This window comes from Pleurodeles waltl, chromosome 11 (assembly GCF_031143425.1).
Source record: "Pleurodeles waltl isolate 20211129_DDA chromosome 11, aPleWal1.hap1.20221129, whole genome shotgun sequence".
NCBI lineage: Eukaryota > Metazoa > Chordata > Amphibia > Caudata > Salamandridae > Pleurodeles > Pleurodeles waltl.
The window spans coordinates 633,066,122-633,083,707 of NC_090450.1; the positions used below are offsets into that span (position 1 = coordinate 633,066,122).

General features: G+C 45.1%; 1 protein-coding gene across 4 annotated transcripts in view; it reads left to right on the forward strand.

Annotated features, from left to right (window-relative positions):
* Positions 1-17,586, forward strand: part of CDCA2 (cell division cycle associated 2) — a 418,898-nt gene that overhangs the window by 253,709 nt on the left and 147,603 nt on the right. For all 4 annotated transcript variants that reach the window (XM_069214148.1, XM_069214147.1, XM_069214150.1 and 1 more), the window contains one exon: positions 1,022-1,106. In XM_069214148.1, the coding sequence (XP_069070249.1) occupies positions 1,022-1,106 (85 nt within the window). The remainder of the gene's footprint in view (positions 1-1,021; positions 1,107-17,586) is intronic.

The following is a 17,586-nucleotide window of genomic DNA, read 5'->3' on the forward strand; positions in this document are numbered from 1 at the left end:
TATGTATGCAAAAAATATTCATAATGGAAAGTCAGTGTAACCAGTTTCAACAAGACTATGGGAAACATGAATATAAACAAGCATTGGCAAAGCCCATAGGGTCAGTTTTTTGTTTTTTTCAATGCATGTCTATTTTGACCTGGCTTTTGTAAAACTTTATTATTTATAGAAAGATGGCAAAAGAAAGAAAATGCTAGCATTTAAGTCCTACTATAGTATGAGTCCTGGCATAATCAGAGAGGCTATTATCAGAGCTCTAATATTAGGTTGCTGCCATAATTTATTGCCACACTACATGGCACCAAACGGACAAGTAGATTTTTTTTTTTTTTAAACAGGACAGGTAGATTTATGAAGCAACCAGTCCCATGGACAAGTAGATATTTTAATAAAATCCACATTCCTGATGTGATTTTTCAGAAGTATTGTGTGAACCCTCTGCCAACTTACTAACAGTTTATTGTATTTCGTTTTCCAGGTTTTAGGTTGATGCAAGTCCGTTATTCAAATAAAATGTCTTTAATGTCTTAAAATAGTAATCATAACAATTGCCAAAATGAGTTGACTTAAGCCGCATTATAATTAGTAATTATTTTGGTAAAGGGCATTAAAAGATGCTGATTGCCTTTCTAGTATTGAAGGCCCTTAGCTGAAGGCAACTCTCAGTAGGGTGGCGGACAAAATAAAAGTTACTGCTTTGGGGCATTGGTGAAATAAGGCTTAATAGTACCTTTTCATGATCTAAAACTTTGAGCTGGAGCCTTATAGTAAAAAAAAGTGGGAGCATAAAGACTTCTAATTTAGTATCTCAAGCTCTAATAATTTGAGAAACTAAAATAAAGTTTTTTAATTCATTTTAACAAAACTGGTAGTTTTGTTTGACATATTTTTGGCAAATATATATTGCTGTTTCAGGCAATCTCTTGGTTTGCATTGCGAGCTATGATTTGTTAAGTTTCTAAATCTGAATTGAATGTGTTTGTTTAGTCAAGCCACTTTAACATGATATTTGGTTTACCAGGCTCGTGTGCTCTTTTCAATGGCTGAAGAGCGCTCTTCGTCTTCCGATTATATGGACGTATCAGTGGCAAAGTCCCCCAAACTCGGTATGTGCCTTTCTACTTGTAAATTTTTTACAAGATTTTGTACAAAACCATGTACACAGAGAATTGTTTTTTTTTTTGCTTACAGAAACTGTTCAAGATTTATCTCTGCTGTTATTTGGTTATGGTTGATTTAGTGTTTCAAAAACGTTTTTAGATCTAACTTGTCTACTCTACTCTATGAATACTTTATCTCCTTTATCCATTCTATGCCAAAATCAATATTTTCTTACAACTTTTCCTCCAGCACTGACAGTGCTTTTTGCAGATTTTACTTTCATAAACGGTATTGGTGAAGGCAACACAAATAAACAGTATCTATGAATGTCCATGTTTATATGTAGTGACACATTAAAGCCAGACCTGCTAGCTTTTCTAATACTTTTTTAAATAAGGCAGCTATCTATGAACCAAAACATAATTGAGGCCATGTTTTTAGGTCTATCATTTGAGACAGCTTTAGCTTTTTCGCCAGACCTTTGTTTTCCCCTGAAAACAATATGCCTACAAGATGCATACAAGGACAACCTTTTGGTCAGCAAGCTTCCCCTGTTGGTCTATTGTCATTCATATTTTGCTTCCCCCTCCAGATCATTTCAGTACCATTTTAACCCACTTTACCTATCGGCTTCTTTCTCTTTGACTTCACAAATTCTGTGCACATTATTAGCATCCACATAAAAATATTAATTTTTTCACTGATGGTTCAAAGTGTAACTTATTGGTTGATGTTAAATTTAGTTGTTGGATATTTATTTTGCCTGCAATTATGTTGCCTGATTTATTTACCCTACATGCTATCTTTAGGTGGAGAAGCAAACCTTTATTTTCTTTAAGCCACACAGAAACTGACTGTGGGTGAGCTTTGCTCTTTTTAAGATGGGGATGCACCTTTTATAGGTTTAAACACTCATTAGTTTGCATTACAAGCATTATTTCGTTATCCATGAGCAGCTGCAAGATCTATTTCAAAGAAAAATAATACAATTTTAAAGGAAAAATAAGCTTATCAGTAGAGCAACTTATGACACTGGCATCTCAAGGGGACCTATGCTCGCCCCTTATCTTAGTTTCAAGGCCCCTGTTTAAGGAAATTGCTTTTGGTTTGTAGCAACATTGCCTCTCTAAAGGTCACATCCTGGTTACATATTGTAAAAAACTATAACTTTTGAAAACATGTCACTCATCTGAGTTAAAAAATACTATTCTCACAAGTAAGTTCTCTGGCATATGTTCATTGCAAAATAGCCAATTATTTTCTTGGATTTCTCAGAGTTCAGGGTTACAAAGCATACACAGTTGAGACAAGACAGCCTTGTGTGCCTACGCTCTTGCACCTGCATTTTCTAATTAACTCAGCTAGACGAAAGCTTCGCATCTTATCTTAAGTGGCCATTTTCACAGAAATGTGAGCATGTGTTTGAAAACTATTCATATTACGACTGAAAGACTTATTAGGAGAAGCAGTAATAAAATTGTCACATTAATGAGTGTTTTTAAATTGGAACAATAATAATTGCAGACAAAAGACGTCCTTATCTTTTTCGATTTATTTTAGTTGCCCATAGAGCAGTAAAAATTACAAAAAAACTTCTCTACCTTGCCAAAGTCAGAACTGCTTGTGTTGCCAATGCTTATTTTAGCATGTTAAAGTTCTCTAGCTTTCAACATTCTAAACCTTCTTGAAAGAGGAGTTTTTGAAGCACAAACATTTGAACCTAATTTTGACTTCCGCCTTCCAATCATCTAACAGTGTTATTTATGATCGCTGTCAACTAAAATCCATTAATATAGAAATATGCAGTGTTTTCCTTCTTGCCTACTACCGTGTATCACCACTATTAGGATATGTTTTCATCAGTGATACAGAGGATTTTGAATTGCAGTATGGTATGCATCACAATTTGCACCAACTTCCATGCACGTTCCTCATGTTGCCTCCCCTGTGGGTGCAAACTGAAGCCACTTCTAGACCTATCTCCCGGTGTTATTCCCAACATGTCAGTGGCAGCTTTATTTCTCTGAATTAAATAGCCATATCGAAATGGTATCTTTTCTAAAGACTGCACGAGCAGCTATCCACGTGCAAGAATGCTGAACACTTTTCCAATTCTAGTGTCGGGGAATTATTTTTCTGTTTTATAGATAAAAGTTGTTAAAATGTTTCAAATATTGCATTTATTTCATGACATATTTGCAGCATTAACATTCTATTAAACAGTGCTTTAAGTTATTCATTAAGTTGACAATTACTTTTTGAACTAGCATCCATTATAATACATTTACAGAGAGCGGGTCAATTTCAGTGCTAGGCCATTTTCTGATCGAACACCCATGTCTTTAGGTTCTTTCTGAAGACCAGTAGGTCTTTGTTTTTGCGAAGGTCGGTGGGGAGGGAGGTCCAGGTTTTGGGGCGAGGTAGGAGAAAGACCTGCCTCCTGTGGTGGTGCGTTGGATGCAGGGGACTGTGGCTAGGGCGAGGTCAGCTGATCGGAGGTTGCGTGTGGGAGTGTGGAAGTTAACTCCTTCATTGAGGTAGGTTGGGCCGGTGTTGTGGAGGGATTTGTGTACGTGGATGAGGATCTTGAATGTGATTCTCTTGTCAATGGGGAGCCAGTGAAGGGATTTGAGGTGTGATGAGATTCGTTTGTGGCGGGGGAGGCTGGCGGGGGAGGCCAAGGACGAGGCGTGCGGCTGTGTTCTGGATTCTCTGGAGTTTGTGTTTGAGTGTGGTGCCGGCGTAGAGGGCGTTACCATAGTCCAGTCTGCTGCTGATGAGTGCGTGGGTGACTGTCTTTCTGGTTTCTGGGGGAATCCATTTGAAGGATTTTTTTTTTTTTTTTTTTTAGAGTGTGGAGTGTGTGGAAGCAGGAGGAGGTTAGAGCATTGCTTTGCTGTGTCATGGAGAGGGGGGGGTCGAGGATGATGCTGAGGTTGCGGGGGTTGGTGCAGGGCCTAGGGCGGTGGGCCACCAGGGGTCGTCCCATGTGGTTTTGTTGGGGCCGAAGATGATGATCTCGGTTTTGTTTGAGTTGAGCTTGAGGTGGTTAGTGGTCATCTAGTTGGCGGGGTCGAGGAGAGCGGCGTGTAGGTTGGTTTCGGTGGGGGTGCAGGTGAGGGAGAGGATGAGTTGGGTGTCATCTGCATAGGAGAGGATAGTGATTTCGTGTGCTCGGAGGATGTTGGCTAGGGGGATCAAGTAGATGTTGAAGAGTGTGGGGCTGAGGGAGGACCCTTGGGGGACTCCGTAGGTGATCTTAGTAGTGTTGGAGTGGAAGGGCGGAAGGCGGACTCTATGGGTCCGGTCGGTGTGGAAGGAAGTGAGCCAGTCTAAGGCTTTGTGTCAAATTCCTATGTTGTGGAGGCGTGTGCAGTGTGTGTGGTGGCAGACGGTGTCAAAGGCTGCGGATAGGTCTAGGAGGATGAGTGCGGCGGTCTCGCCTTTGTCGACTTTAGTCCTGATGTCGTCAGTGCATGCGATGAGGGCGGTTTCTGTGCTGTGGTTCTTGCGGAACCCAGATTGTGAGGGGTCAAGAGTGTTGTTTGCTTCGAGGAAGTGGGATAGGCAGGTGTTGACTAATTCGGGGAAAGGGAGGAGCGAGATGGGGCGTAGTTGGAGAGGATCTCTGGGTCGGCTTGTGTTTTTTTTTTTTTTTTTTTTTTTTTTTTTTTTTAAGGAGAGCGGTGATTTCCGCATGCTTCCAGGGGTCAGGGTAGGTGGCTGAGTCGAAAAAGGAGTTGATTATGTTGTAGAGTATGGGGGCGATGGTAGGGCTAGCTTTGTTGTAGATGGGGTGTGGACAGGGGTCGGAGGGGGAACCGGAGTGGATGGAGTTCATGTTTTTTTTCGGTTTCTTCGTTTGTGGTGGGGGTCCTGCTGAGTGGGTGGGTGCAGTGACCAGTTGTTTGAGTCAGAGGTTGGTGAGGTTGTCTATGAGGGTGGTAGTGTTGTGGTCTTGTGGCTTTTCTAAGTGAAAGTTGAAATCACCGAGGATGATGTAGTCTGTGGAGCTGAGGGCGTGCGAGCTGATGCTGTCGGCGATGGTGTCGCAGATGGCGGTGCGTGGTCCGGGTGGTCTGTAGATTAGTGTACCTCTGAGGGTGGAGTTGTTGTTAATGTGGATGAGGAAGTGGATGTGTTCAGTGTTGTCGATAGTGTCTTGGGAGCTGGTGGTGACTTTGATGGTGTCTCTGTGTAGGATGGCGATGCCACCGCCTGGCCTGTTGAGGTAGTCTTTGTGTTGGAGTTTGTATCCCTTGGGGGTGGCTATGACTATGTTGGGTTCTGAGGAGGGGGTTGGTCCAGGTTTCCGTGAGGAAGGCGATGTCAGGTGAGTGTGATGAAGTCCCAGAGTTCTATGGCATGTTTGTTAAGGGAGCGGATGTTGAGGAGCAGGCAGTTAAGGTGGTTGTGGTGGGTGGTGTTGGTGTGGTGCTTCAGGGTGTTGTTGCGGGGTGTGTTCGCAACAACACCCTGACAGGAAACGCAACATGGACACATCACATTTTTACATTGAAATCCAACGAGTTTTTTGGAAAGTGCCTACCTGTGGATTTTGGCCTCTAGCTCAGCCGGCACCTAAGGAAACCTACCAAACCTGTGCATTTTTTAAAACTAGACCCCTATGGGAGTCCAAGATGGGGAGACTTGTTGTCCTCTCACCAGGTTCTGTTACCAGAAGCCTTTGCAAACCTCAATTGGGCAAAAAAACAAAACACTTTTTCCTCACATTTTGGTGATGGAAAGTTGCATTTTTGGTGCGGCGGTCATCTAGGGAAACCTACCAAACCCAGATTTTTTTTTAAACTAGACACCCAGAGGAGTCCAGGGAGGTGTGGCTTGCGTGGAACCCCCAACATTTTCTCACCCAGACTCCTCTGCAAAACTCAAATGTAGCAACAAAAAAAAAAAATACATTTTCCACACTTTTCTTTATAGGATCTCTGTGCCAGTATAAATTTCCTGCCACCCAATGTTCCCCTCAGTCTGCCGATAAAAAATTAAAAATTACACGAGGGTGAGAGATGGTTCAGTGATCAAATTTTATTAACAAAGGTTTCCCAAAAATGAACTGCTCTGTTATTAACTGAAAGGCCAAAAAACTGAACGAATGACTCAGAGCTCGTGAGCTGTAAAGCCACAACAAGGCACCAACCGCTTTACAGTCCATTCACACACCTTTCATACATGATATGCACAAGACCATTCACGCCGGCAGCCGCGGGCCCTGCACATTAGAACACTCGCATCAACAGACCGCTCCATTCAAGGACCTATAACTTTCATACGCCCACATGCCTGATTCAGCAATCACCCCAGCTGATGGGAGTGTTTCGACTGGCGTTTGGCTGACAGTGTGTTGCAGTGGCCAACAGAAAGTCACTATTTACACCGCCAGCCAAGCGCCACTCCACGCACACGCCAGCCAAGCGCCACTCCTTGCACTCCGCCATCACTTGTTTTTTCACAAAAAAAAAACACTAATTAGAAATAAGTGCAAAACTACAAACACAAAAGCTCTAACTAAATACATGACAAATGCCAACCGTGAAACTGAAACATATGAAAACATGACAGGCAGTTTACGCTCACGGTAGTTCCCAGTAATTCTGGGTGTGGTAACTCCTGAAACAGCGAGCCACACACAGCCCAGGCTTTGAAGGACAGTCCGGGCAGTAGATCCGGCTCTCCCTCTGGATACCTCTTTGGGCACAGAGTCTACATTTCGTAGTGGGCAAGTCTTTTTTTGGGGAGTAGGAGGAATGTAATGGGCAAAGTGGTGATCTTTCAATCTAGTCGCATCCTCCACCACTGCTACTATAGGAACTCTTGCCTGTTCCACCACAATAAGAGACTCTATCACTGACTCCTGAAATGTAACAACTTTCATCCTTGACTCAGGCGAACAATCCTTGAACACAATAAAAACATTCAAAGCTGCTAAATAAAACAAATGGATGGCCAACTTTTTATACCACACGTAGGACTTATAAAGAGCAGTGTAAGGTTCCAACCTCTTATCTACTCATGTGCTTATTGTAGTCCAAAATACATGCATGTTTGCACACTTCCACAACCTGACCCCAGACAGACACAGGGGTAGTAATCTCATCATGGACGGTAGTTAGTATGTACACATCTCTCCTGTCTGCAAATTTCAGAGCTAGCAGCTCATTATTACGCAAGGCACTGCACTGCCCCTTCAGCAAAAACAACAAGTGATGGACGGAATGCTGAACATTGTCAAACACTCACCCCCAGTCACAGATCTGGGTTTAATCCATCGTTCTTTTGCTCACCATGCCACCCCAGTTTGGACCCAGCCATATGCAAATCAGTCTTGACCCTGTTCCTCATGGGAACAGTCCAGCCCGAACTGCCAAGCCAGGTCCTCACTGGACCGGAAACAAGCATCCTGGGACCGGTTTCGGGGTTTCACCCCTCATCAGCCAGGCTAGCTTGAATCCAGTGGCATGGGAAGCACGGCCCCTTGTCAAGTTTTTTTTTTTTTGTTTTTTTTACTGACAAGCTCTCTTGGATAGCCTTTCTGGTTAGAACGGATTGTGCCACAAACAACAGTGTCCACTCTGAACAATTGCACTCCAGTGTAGAAGTTATCTTCATACAAATGGAGACCTTTGTTAAACAGTCTACCACGTCCCCTCACAATTTTCTCACTAACTCCAAAAGTGGGTGGACAACCAGTGGGGTCAATACTGGAATCCCTACCAGTGTAGACCCTGAAATTATACACATATCCTGTACTACTTTCAGACAGCATATACAGCTTAATTCCATACCGTGCCCTCTTGCTAGGCATGTACTGCTTAAAAAACAAATGCACCTTGAAAAGGACCGAAGACTCGTCCACACTTATTTCTTTGCCTGGAACATACACTTCTGAAAACCAGTCTACAAAATGATCAAGACAGGCCTAATCTTAAAAAGACAGTCCCAATCGGGGTGATCTTGTGGCAAGGCTAAAGCATTGTCAATAAAATGAACCGTCCGAAGAAGAAGCCAATACTGATTATGAGTCATGTTTGCAGGAAATACAACTGCTGCCATCAAGGGCCTAGTAGACCAACAACAAGCCAGTGACTGCTTCCTTATCAGCCCCATCATAAAAGGCAACCCCAGGAATGTTTTCAACTCTTCCAGGTTTGTGGGAATCCACTGGGTAGCTCTAGACTGAGGCCTTAGTCGGGCAGCTTTGTCCTGCAAATACTGCTCCGCATACAAATTAGTCTGCTCAAACATCTCTTCAAAAAATACATCGTCCATAAACAACTGAAAGAAATTGACAGGCAAAAAGTTTTCCACAATCACTCTACACCCTGGGAGGCCAGTAAAGGCTGGCAACTGTGACTGCTTCATGTTTGGGGCAACCCAGGTGTCAGGTCTTCCAATGGGAAACCTTTCCGCCCCAGGCTGCTGCACTATTGGCACATCAGTATCCACCTCTAAAACAGGCCCTTCATCTGCACGGAGAGTGGCTTCCTCATCAGAAGGTTCCTCTCGGTCAGGAAACTCACTGCTAGAATCTCACACTTCCTCCTCTTCCTCAGATGCAGAGTCAGTCTCATAATCATGGTCAGGAGATGACTCAAAAAGCATGCCAACAACCTGCTGAGCGTTCACTCTGCGGCTAGCCATGATCCTTTCTAAGAAGTGTAGCTTGACAAATGCGCCAACAGCAACCAGCACTGTCTAAAATAAGTAATAAACAAAGTGTGGCCTTATCACAAAGAGTTATGTACTCAAAAACTTTACCACTCACTTGCCTGAAAAAGCTAGACTCATCAACTACTCAGCACATACACAGCAATCGCCAATGATATCCCAGTAAAAGAAAAAAAGAAAAGCAAATTAGACATAAGACAACACAAATCATTGTGCAGATATCTAAGGACAATTTCACACACAATCCTGCATTTAGTACACCACAGACAAAAATGTAATTCATACATGGCAACAGTACTGCTTTGGAGTAAATTGTTTTTACTTACCAAAAACATGCAACTATGCAAACCGCAGGTCAACCACTGCCAAAACCGCATGGAGCCACAGCAAAGGAAGCAAACAAAAGCTTTGAACTAGAACAAAAAGGAGAAATAAACTGTTATAATCACAAATGCAAATACTTCATCAGATGACAAACACCCTGGCACCAAGCATTTAGAATTGTTCCCTGGTGCCTAAGTGGAATCTGCCCCCTTTGGGGCAGGTGGGCCTAACAAATAGGCTGATCAGCCCCTAAGAAGGGCAGAAATGGCTTACAGTTTTGTGCCTTCTTTGGGGGTCAACCCTTGCCTAAAAACAAATAGGCCGATCTGCCCCCAAGGGATGAAGAAATTGGCGTCAGTAATGTGCCCCCATAGGCCGATCTGCCCCCAAGGAGGGGTGAAATTGCCAACAGTTCTTGCACCAGTTCGACCTAAAACATGGCCGATCTAGCCCCGGGGAGGAGCGGTTGCCGAAACATACAAAAATGTAATGCCCCCCAGGGCAGCGACCCTTCTCTAAGGGGTCGCTGCCCTAAAATATAAAAGAAAAAAAATTGCGATCCCTGGTGTCTAGCCCCTGGGTGGGTCAAAACACAGATAGATTATTGCACCCCCTCCCCACCACCACCACCCAAAACAACCTCCCAGGAGAAGGACTTACCTTTTTTAAGTTCTCTCTCCTAACACGCTGGAAGCAAATGGCTTCCAGCACGTCCCCGGCAGCATTTGATAATGTTGGCACGCTTGGAGTGCGCCAACGTCATCAGATTGGGGTGGGGGGTGGAAGGGGAAACGATTTCCCCTTCCATCCCCAACTGGGGGTGTGGGTGGGAGGCCCGTGGGTCGAGTGCAGGACGAGCTGGTCTCGTCCCTAGCACACGGGAACCGTGGCGGAGGACGAGACCAGCTTGCCCCAGGCACCCAGGGGGTTAAAGAAGCCGCTGATGGGAAATGTGCATATGCAGCTGATTATATTTACCTCAACCTCTCTAGTTTCGCTTTTAACATTGTAAGTCGGAGCTAAAAGATCTCAGCACGCGATTCAATGTTAGTTAAAAAGCCAGGGTATCTGATTGCACAGACAAGGCAGCTTTAGCATTTATTTCAAGAATTGTTTCCTGGTGGGACCTAGTGCATTTTGGTGGTGCATGCAGTCTTTCTCATAAGTCATTTCTCAGCAGGATCATAGCTTGGTCCTTAAGATTGTAGAGATGCTAGAGCTATAGGCGTTGGCAATGTAAATGTATTTGTGTATGGCTCTGGAGCTATTTTTATTGATAAGCACAAATGCATTAACAATGCCAATGCCTATAACTTGTGGATTGCCGAGACCTATTGGCTTTGTCATTGCCTGTTTTATTTGCTTGCTTGCTTATTGGATGGCTTGCCTTTACTTTCTCTTTTATTTTGATTTCATTACTCCACAGGAGTCCCATTACAACCCCACCCTGCACACTTTCCATGTTGCTGTGCCCAACCCCTTATCAATCTTTTTTAATTTTTATTTCTAGAAAATGCACTAATCTACACTTACTCCTATATAATTTACGATTTTGGGATGGGTGTCCCCAGCTTGTAATGCTAAATTAAATGTTTAAAATACAAGATTTCTCAATTTCATGATGCTTGTGTATATTTTATAAGTTTATCATGTTGGGGCAATTTAGATTTGCTTTTGCCAGTACTGTTTTGCATCAACAAGTGTTGGCAGAGCCAGAGAGTGAATAACATAGTTCAGAGGGAGTGACCTTTTGGCTTTGCCAATGCTGGTTTTGCAGTCACGAGCAGAGGTGAATCTTGATTCACTCAAACTTTAAGCCAGTCTGGTAAGAGGAAACTTTTTGTCAAGGGCATTAATGTTTCTACCTTTGAACTGCTTCATTGATTCACGTGTTGTTGTTCGACTGAGATCTCTGACCTACCCCTGGCTTATCTTTCGCAGGAGACATTAACATTTTTTGCCCAGCATCCGAAGAGAGGAATCCATGCATACTTTGATATTGCTCAGACGCTACCTGATAATGGAAAAGAGTTGTAAAAAGAGTAACTTTATACATCCATGACAAGTAGATAACTGAACCCAGTTAACTTCCAATCGATCAACTGTATCTTTGCTGCTCACCCTGTATAGCGCTTTGCTGTTTGGGCTAGGTTTGCAGTGCACAAATCACACACACACATGCTAGAGGAGAGATTTCTTTAATGCCTAAAATTAATTTTTATAGTTTTAAGCAGTCCATGTAATCTCATCAAAGGATTCATTTCAGATTTTGGTCAAGATGCTTGATATTCTGGAGCTGTCAAAGATAAGGGCTTTGGTCCTGGACTCTGCAGTATGCATGGAGGCCTAAGTGAACTCTGTGACCTGTGAAGGCAGTACAGTGATGACCTGAAAAGGACTTTTGCTAAAATGTTGTTTCTCAAATATGTATTTAACCCACTCTTACCAAAATTATACTGAAACACCCATATTTGAGCATACCAATATGAGCTGCACTGGAATCTCTTTTGTGGTGCCTCATTGTCTTACTGGGGGCTACATGAGGGTAATAAGAATTATGTGAGGGTCCGCTTTATAAGGTCATGGTTGCAACTTTTATTCACATGACAAAATGAATTGTCTCAAGTGTGACCCCTGAAAGGAGACCCTGAAGACAAATGGAATATGGAAGAATTCTTGTCCAAACGGGAATCTTGAGTGTCAGATTTCAGAAGGAATGAAGTCTCTCCCCATAAAGTCAAGAGGGCTTCATCAGCGAACACCATTTGTTAAGTCTGTCGTCTGTGACGTCAGACCTGCAAGTTCCTGTACGTCGTTGCCATCTTCAGATTCTTATTTTTTTTGCCTTTGAGTCTGGAAGCAAGACAGAAGAGCTCTGAATAATTTGAGAGAAAACAACTGACTGTCAAACAAAATTTCAAAGACGAGAGCTTTAACACCGGAGGCTACAAGCGACAACGAAAGTGGAGAAGCGTACCCTCTTCAGCACTAACCGGGACTAGTCCGACCAGAAACATGCCTGGAGAATGCACAGTGATGGGGCGGCAAGGGGAGATGGAGAACAACCTTTTTAAGTTCTGCCTTAACTTCCAACCTAAGTTTGTGATGTGGAATCTGTGCCTTCCTAGGACCTCTAAGACCAACTCAACATCAAACCCCCAAAAGACGGCAAAAACAGAGGTGCACAGGACCAAACCAAAAGAAAAGGGACACTAATGGAGGCAGACCTTTGGAACACCCTTTGATGCCTGCTGGCGCTTGAGAGAGGAGAAAAGAAAACGAGCAAAAGGATAAACAGCAGGTGACTCTGAAAAGGAAAATTCTGCTGCTGAACAACGGATGCTCGAGGTCAAGCGGAAGAAGCATCTGCTGAAGGTTGGAATGGCAACACTCCTTCAGAGAAAGAAGGACTTAGAGTTCCTAAAAGTTTTCCAAATACCAATGAAGCCCTCTGAGCCAAAAGAGGGAGAAGGTGAACAATCTGCGATAGAACCTACTTCAACGCTACACCCCGACAAAGAAGAGCATTAGAAGCTCTTTGACTACGAGGAAAAGACTATATTTGAGAGACTGGAACATTAAGAGGACATGTTGGAAGACCCCTCCACAGAGTCCCCTGAGAACTGTTGTAGGAAAGTCCCCTCTTTCTGGCATGCTTACCCTCGCTTTTTGCCTGATGTCAGTGTGTTTAGACTGTTTACACTGGGATCATACTAACCAGAACCCCAGTAATTGTGCTCCCTCTCCCAAATTTTGTTACTTTGGTACTTTCTACACCCCACAATTGGAATACTGGTGTACCCCTGCAAGTCCCTGGTATATGGCACTTAGGTACCCAGGGCATTGGTATACCAGGGGTCTCCCGTGAGCTGCAGCATGTAATATGCCACCCGGGAGGGGCCCACGCATGAGCCGAGGTGCCCGTGCAAACTCCAATTCCCTGGACTTCATAAGTGCTGCAAAGCCATTTTATCTATGTACTGGTCACTACTTGTGGCTACATAATGGTAACTCCATCCAGACCTGGGCATGTTTGGTATCAAACATGTTGGAATCCCACCCAGATACTGATTCTAGTATTGGTGGCAATGATTCTATGTATCCTAGGGATTCCTTAGAGGATCCCCCCGTTCTGCTCCTACCAGTCTTTGGGGTTTACGTGCAGCTCGCTGTGCTGCAGGCACCCCCCCCCCCCCCCTCTCCCCCCCCCCATACATGATTCTGCCCTCCAGCTGCTTGTCCAACTCCAGCAGGGGACCGCATAACCAAGGATTTCCTGTAGCAGAGGGGTGCAACCTCCTCTCCTTTGGAAATAGGTGTTACTGGCCTGGGGAGGGATAGCCTCTCAGCACCAACAGACTGCTTTGAAGGGCACATTTGGTGCCCTCCTTGCATAATCCGGTTTGCACCAGTCCAGGGACAACTGGTCCCTGCTCTGGAGCAAAACACACAAAGGAAAGGGGAGTGTCCACTCCACTGTCCATCTCCACCCCTATGGTGGTGCCCAGTGCTCCTCCTGGTAGCCACTTGGTTCTGCCATCTTGGAAACAAGAAATGCAGAGGTCTTTGGGAGCATCTGACTGGGTAGGTCAGGTAACTGACGTTGGTGACCCTACTGATAGATGGTCAGCCCAGAGAGTGGCCAAACTCCCTTTTCGGGCTATTTAGGGACTCCCTTGTGGGTGGGTCCCCAGATTTGTTGTGCAAGACTCTGCAGGACCTGTCTACAAAGACATCTTCTGCTCCTGGCCTCTGGAACCACTGCTGGACTACACAGGAACCGGAAAGGACTGCACTGCCTGAGAAGACTTCTCCTTGCAACATTGTTTCCGCGTCTCCTGTCAGCATTATGCAACATCTTCAAGGCTGTGCATCCTCTGGTATTGGCAAGACTTTGACTGCACCAAGAAGTAAGAATGAATCTCCCTTCGAGGGAAGGAGTCACTCTACTGCATCCACAGGCACCTAAGGTAATGATGTCCGGCTGGTGGGATCTCCTGTCTTTCGGACTGAAGATTCTTCACTACAGTTTGGTGGTTCTGAGGGATCCACTGGGTCCTCTCTGCCTTCTGTCCAACGTGGGAGACGGTGAGCCCTTCTCTCTTCCACTGGAACAGAACCCTTATGCACTGCAGCTGTTGCTCCAGCCAAGTCATGTTGACTCCTTCTCTGAGGGATCTTGAGGCTCCAACTAGCCCCAGCCCCCAGAACTCTACGTCTGTAAGAACAGTCGTCTCCTCTGTGCAGCTCCAGCGACGTGGGACTCCTTCAGGTTTGCTGACTGGTCTTCACTGCGACTTACTGTGCCTGCTGTCAGTGAGTTGCTTGTGGGTGCTCAGACTGCATCTTCTGGCTCTCCTGCATCTTGAGCGTCAGTCCGGACTCCCCTCCAAAGGTTGTTGCTCCAGGACTTTGCTGGTCCTCCACAGCTCTGCGAAAACCGTTCCTTTTGCCTGTGCTTATTGGTGGACCTCCTGACCACTGACCCATCTGCATTCTGGCGACCGACGAGGGATAGCTTGTAGGCAACTCAGGGATTCCTCTGCAGCGCCTGAACCCCAGCTGGACTTAATCCATCACCGGAGACCCGGACCTTCAGCTACAGAAGTGGGCATTGGCTCCTACCCCACCTGGACACTTCTGTATGGACTGGACTGTGTCTCCTTCTTTGCAGGTCCTCTCCTCCTGGAATCCGCCCTTGGGTTCCACCGGTCTGGTCCTGTTCCTGCATTACTCCAATCACGACATCCCCATGTAAGCCCGTGGGATGGCCGGGTAACTTACCTCTCTGCACCTGGCTGCTGGGGATCTGCTAGTTACATACCTTTTGGGGTTCCACTCTTCCCCCAGCCCTCAGCTAACCACTCCATACACACTGGTGGGGGACACTGTTTCGCATGCCACTTTTTTAGTATATTGTTTCCCCTCCCCCATCCTCCCCATAGGGCCCTTGCTAATTTATGCTATTCCCCGAGTACTTACTAGTGTATATTTTGTGTGTTCATACCTCCAGAGGGAGGTATACCAATGATAATCTAGTTTGGTGTGCCTATAATAAAGTACCTTTATTTTTGTAACACTGTGTGGTTCCTTTCGTGTGTGATAAGTTACTGTGTGACTTCTGTGGTATTGCAAGTACTTCACATCCCTTCTAGATACGTCTTGGCTGCTCAACACAGAGCTGCCCTTGAGAACCACAGCTGTCTAGACACTGTAACACTATCTCACCAGGGTTGCCTGGACCCAACATAAGGTGTAACACCATAGGTGTCCACCACACACTGGAAAACCATTTCCTGCAAAGGTGTCCAGCTACCCCTCGATGCCTTCACCACTGATGACCTCTCCATGTAAAATCCAACTCGTCAACAGGGCGGCTGATGCCTCCAGGGTGCAACTAGAGGAGGAAAGGAGGATTCCTGTTTCCTGCTCAAAACTTCGGTGCCACAGCAAAAAAGAAACTTGTACCTCTTAATGATGCTGAGCATCCTGAAATAACGAAACACCACTTTCAGGGAACCAGTCACGGCCAAGGCAGTGACCACACGGGTCAAAAAGAAGTACAGGCACACCAAGCAGAACCCCATCTGCATCAGGGCAAATGTGCCAGTGTATTACATCATTGTTGCAACAGCAAGAATGAGAGTTAATGCGCCCACATCAACAGGGCCACCACCATACAGAGAGCAAGAGGTTGGACCTGCTGGCAAGAGAGACGGAAAGAAGCAGAAATCCAGTTGAGGATTACAAACTGCAATGCTCTTCTAAGTCCCTAGGCCCACCAGTAATGGGATGAGATGGAGGGCCTCATGAAACATCACTATGAGGACTGCAAGAAGATGGCCAGGGCGGTGGCAAGCACTGTTAGAAGGGAAATGTCTACCAGGACAACTCTCAAGAGGCCTGTTTGCAAGTCTTTGGGTTCATGACAGAGGTGCAAGCTTCTTGCATCAACGTGCCCTTTAAGGGGGACACCTTCTTGGGCTTAACAATGGACAAATCACTGCCTCAGGTAAAGTACAATGAGACAGCCTAGGCAGTGGGAGCATTGCAGTTCCGTGGGTCTTTCAAACAAGGAATCATACTGAAGTCTAGCAGGCAGAGGCTTTCATTACAGCACAACCCCTCAACAACAGGTATTCGCTCAGCCATCCAGAACTCCCCCAATGGCAGTATAAGTGAAAGAGCGTGTCGATCATCTCAGATAAGCGGATATTGAGTGCAATAAATCCTAGCTACTGTTCATTAAAAGGCATCCTCTGCTACCACCAAACAAGGAACCTCACACAAAGGAGGAACTCTTACAACTAGGTCAGGAGGTGAAGGAGCTCATAAAAAAAAAAAACAGCAATAGAAAGAATCCCATAAAAGACGTCAGGAAAAGGCATTTACTGATCTTTCCTGGTGCCAAAACAATATCTGAAATTAAAACCCATCCTGGACCTCGGAAAACTCAACAAGTTCATATTAACACAATGGTCAAAAATGACAAAGCTGCCACCCCACTTTGAAGGAAAGGTAATTACATGGCCACAGTAGCTATAAAGGACAACTACCTACACATTGCAATGAATCCGGCCCCCAAGCAATACCTCTGGTTTGCCATAGTTCAAATTGCTCTTCTTTACAATGAAGACTCCACCAAAGGTGTTCACAAAATGGCTAGCAGCAGTAGCTGCAAGTCTGAGAAGACAAGGCATACATGCCTATCCATTCCTGGCCGACTGGCCTAATAAAGGCAAGCTCAAGGCACAAATGTCATCAAGGCGTACTAGCGGTGATCCAGACACTGCACACACTGGGGTTATCAAACCATGTAAAGTCATCCCTGAACCCGTAACAGGAAAATATGTTCCTGGGAGCAACACTGAACTCTGGGAGAGCAATATCATACTCAGTCTCCAGCAGCGTAAGCACACTAACCAAGCAAACTCTCCTGTACCTTACGGGTAAGTCTCTAATGGTGAGGACAGTAACAAAACTAATGGGTATGATCAGATCATGCATCCTGCTCATGGCACTGGCCAGACTGTGCATGCTGACAATCCAGGAGTGGCTGAACAACGGATGATCACAAGCCACAAAATTGAGAAGATCCAGTGGTTGTCATAGGAAGGATTCAGAGAGAGATAAGCTAGTGGAGCTTGCAATACATGACAGTGGGGAGACTCTTCAAGCTTCCAATTTCTACATTGACAATCACTACAGACGTATTCCATCAGGGATGAAAAGCACCCATTTTACCCAGGTATAGCAGGATCAATTGGGTAAACACCTGTCCATAGGTGAGAAGAGCGCACATGGGCAACCTGAAGATCAGATGCCGCTAGGGCTCAACAGCGGCAATAAAACACATTAAATGGTGGGAACTCAAGACAGTATTTCTAACCCTGAAGGCTTTGTCAGCACGTGTGAAAGAAAAGATAGCGGTGATTCTGATGGATACATTCTCAATGTTCTGCCTCAAAAACGGGG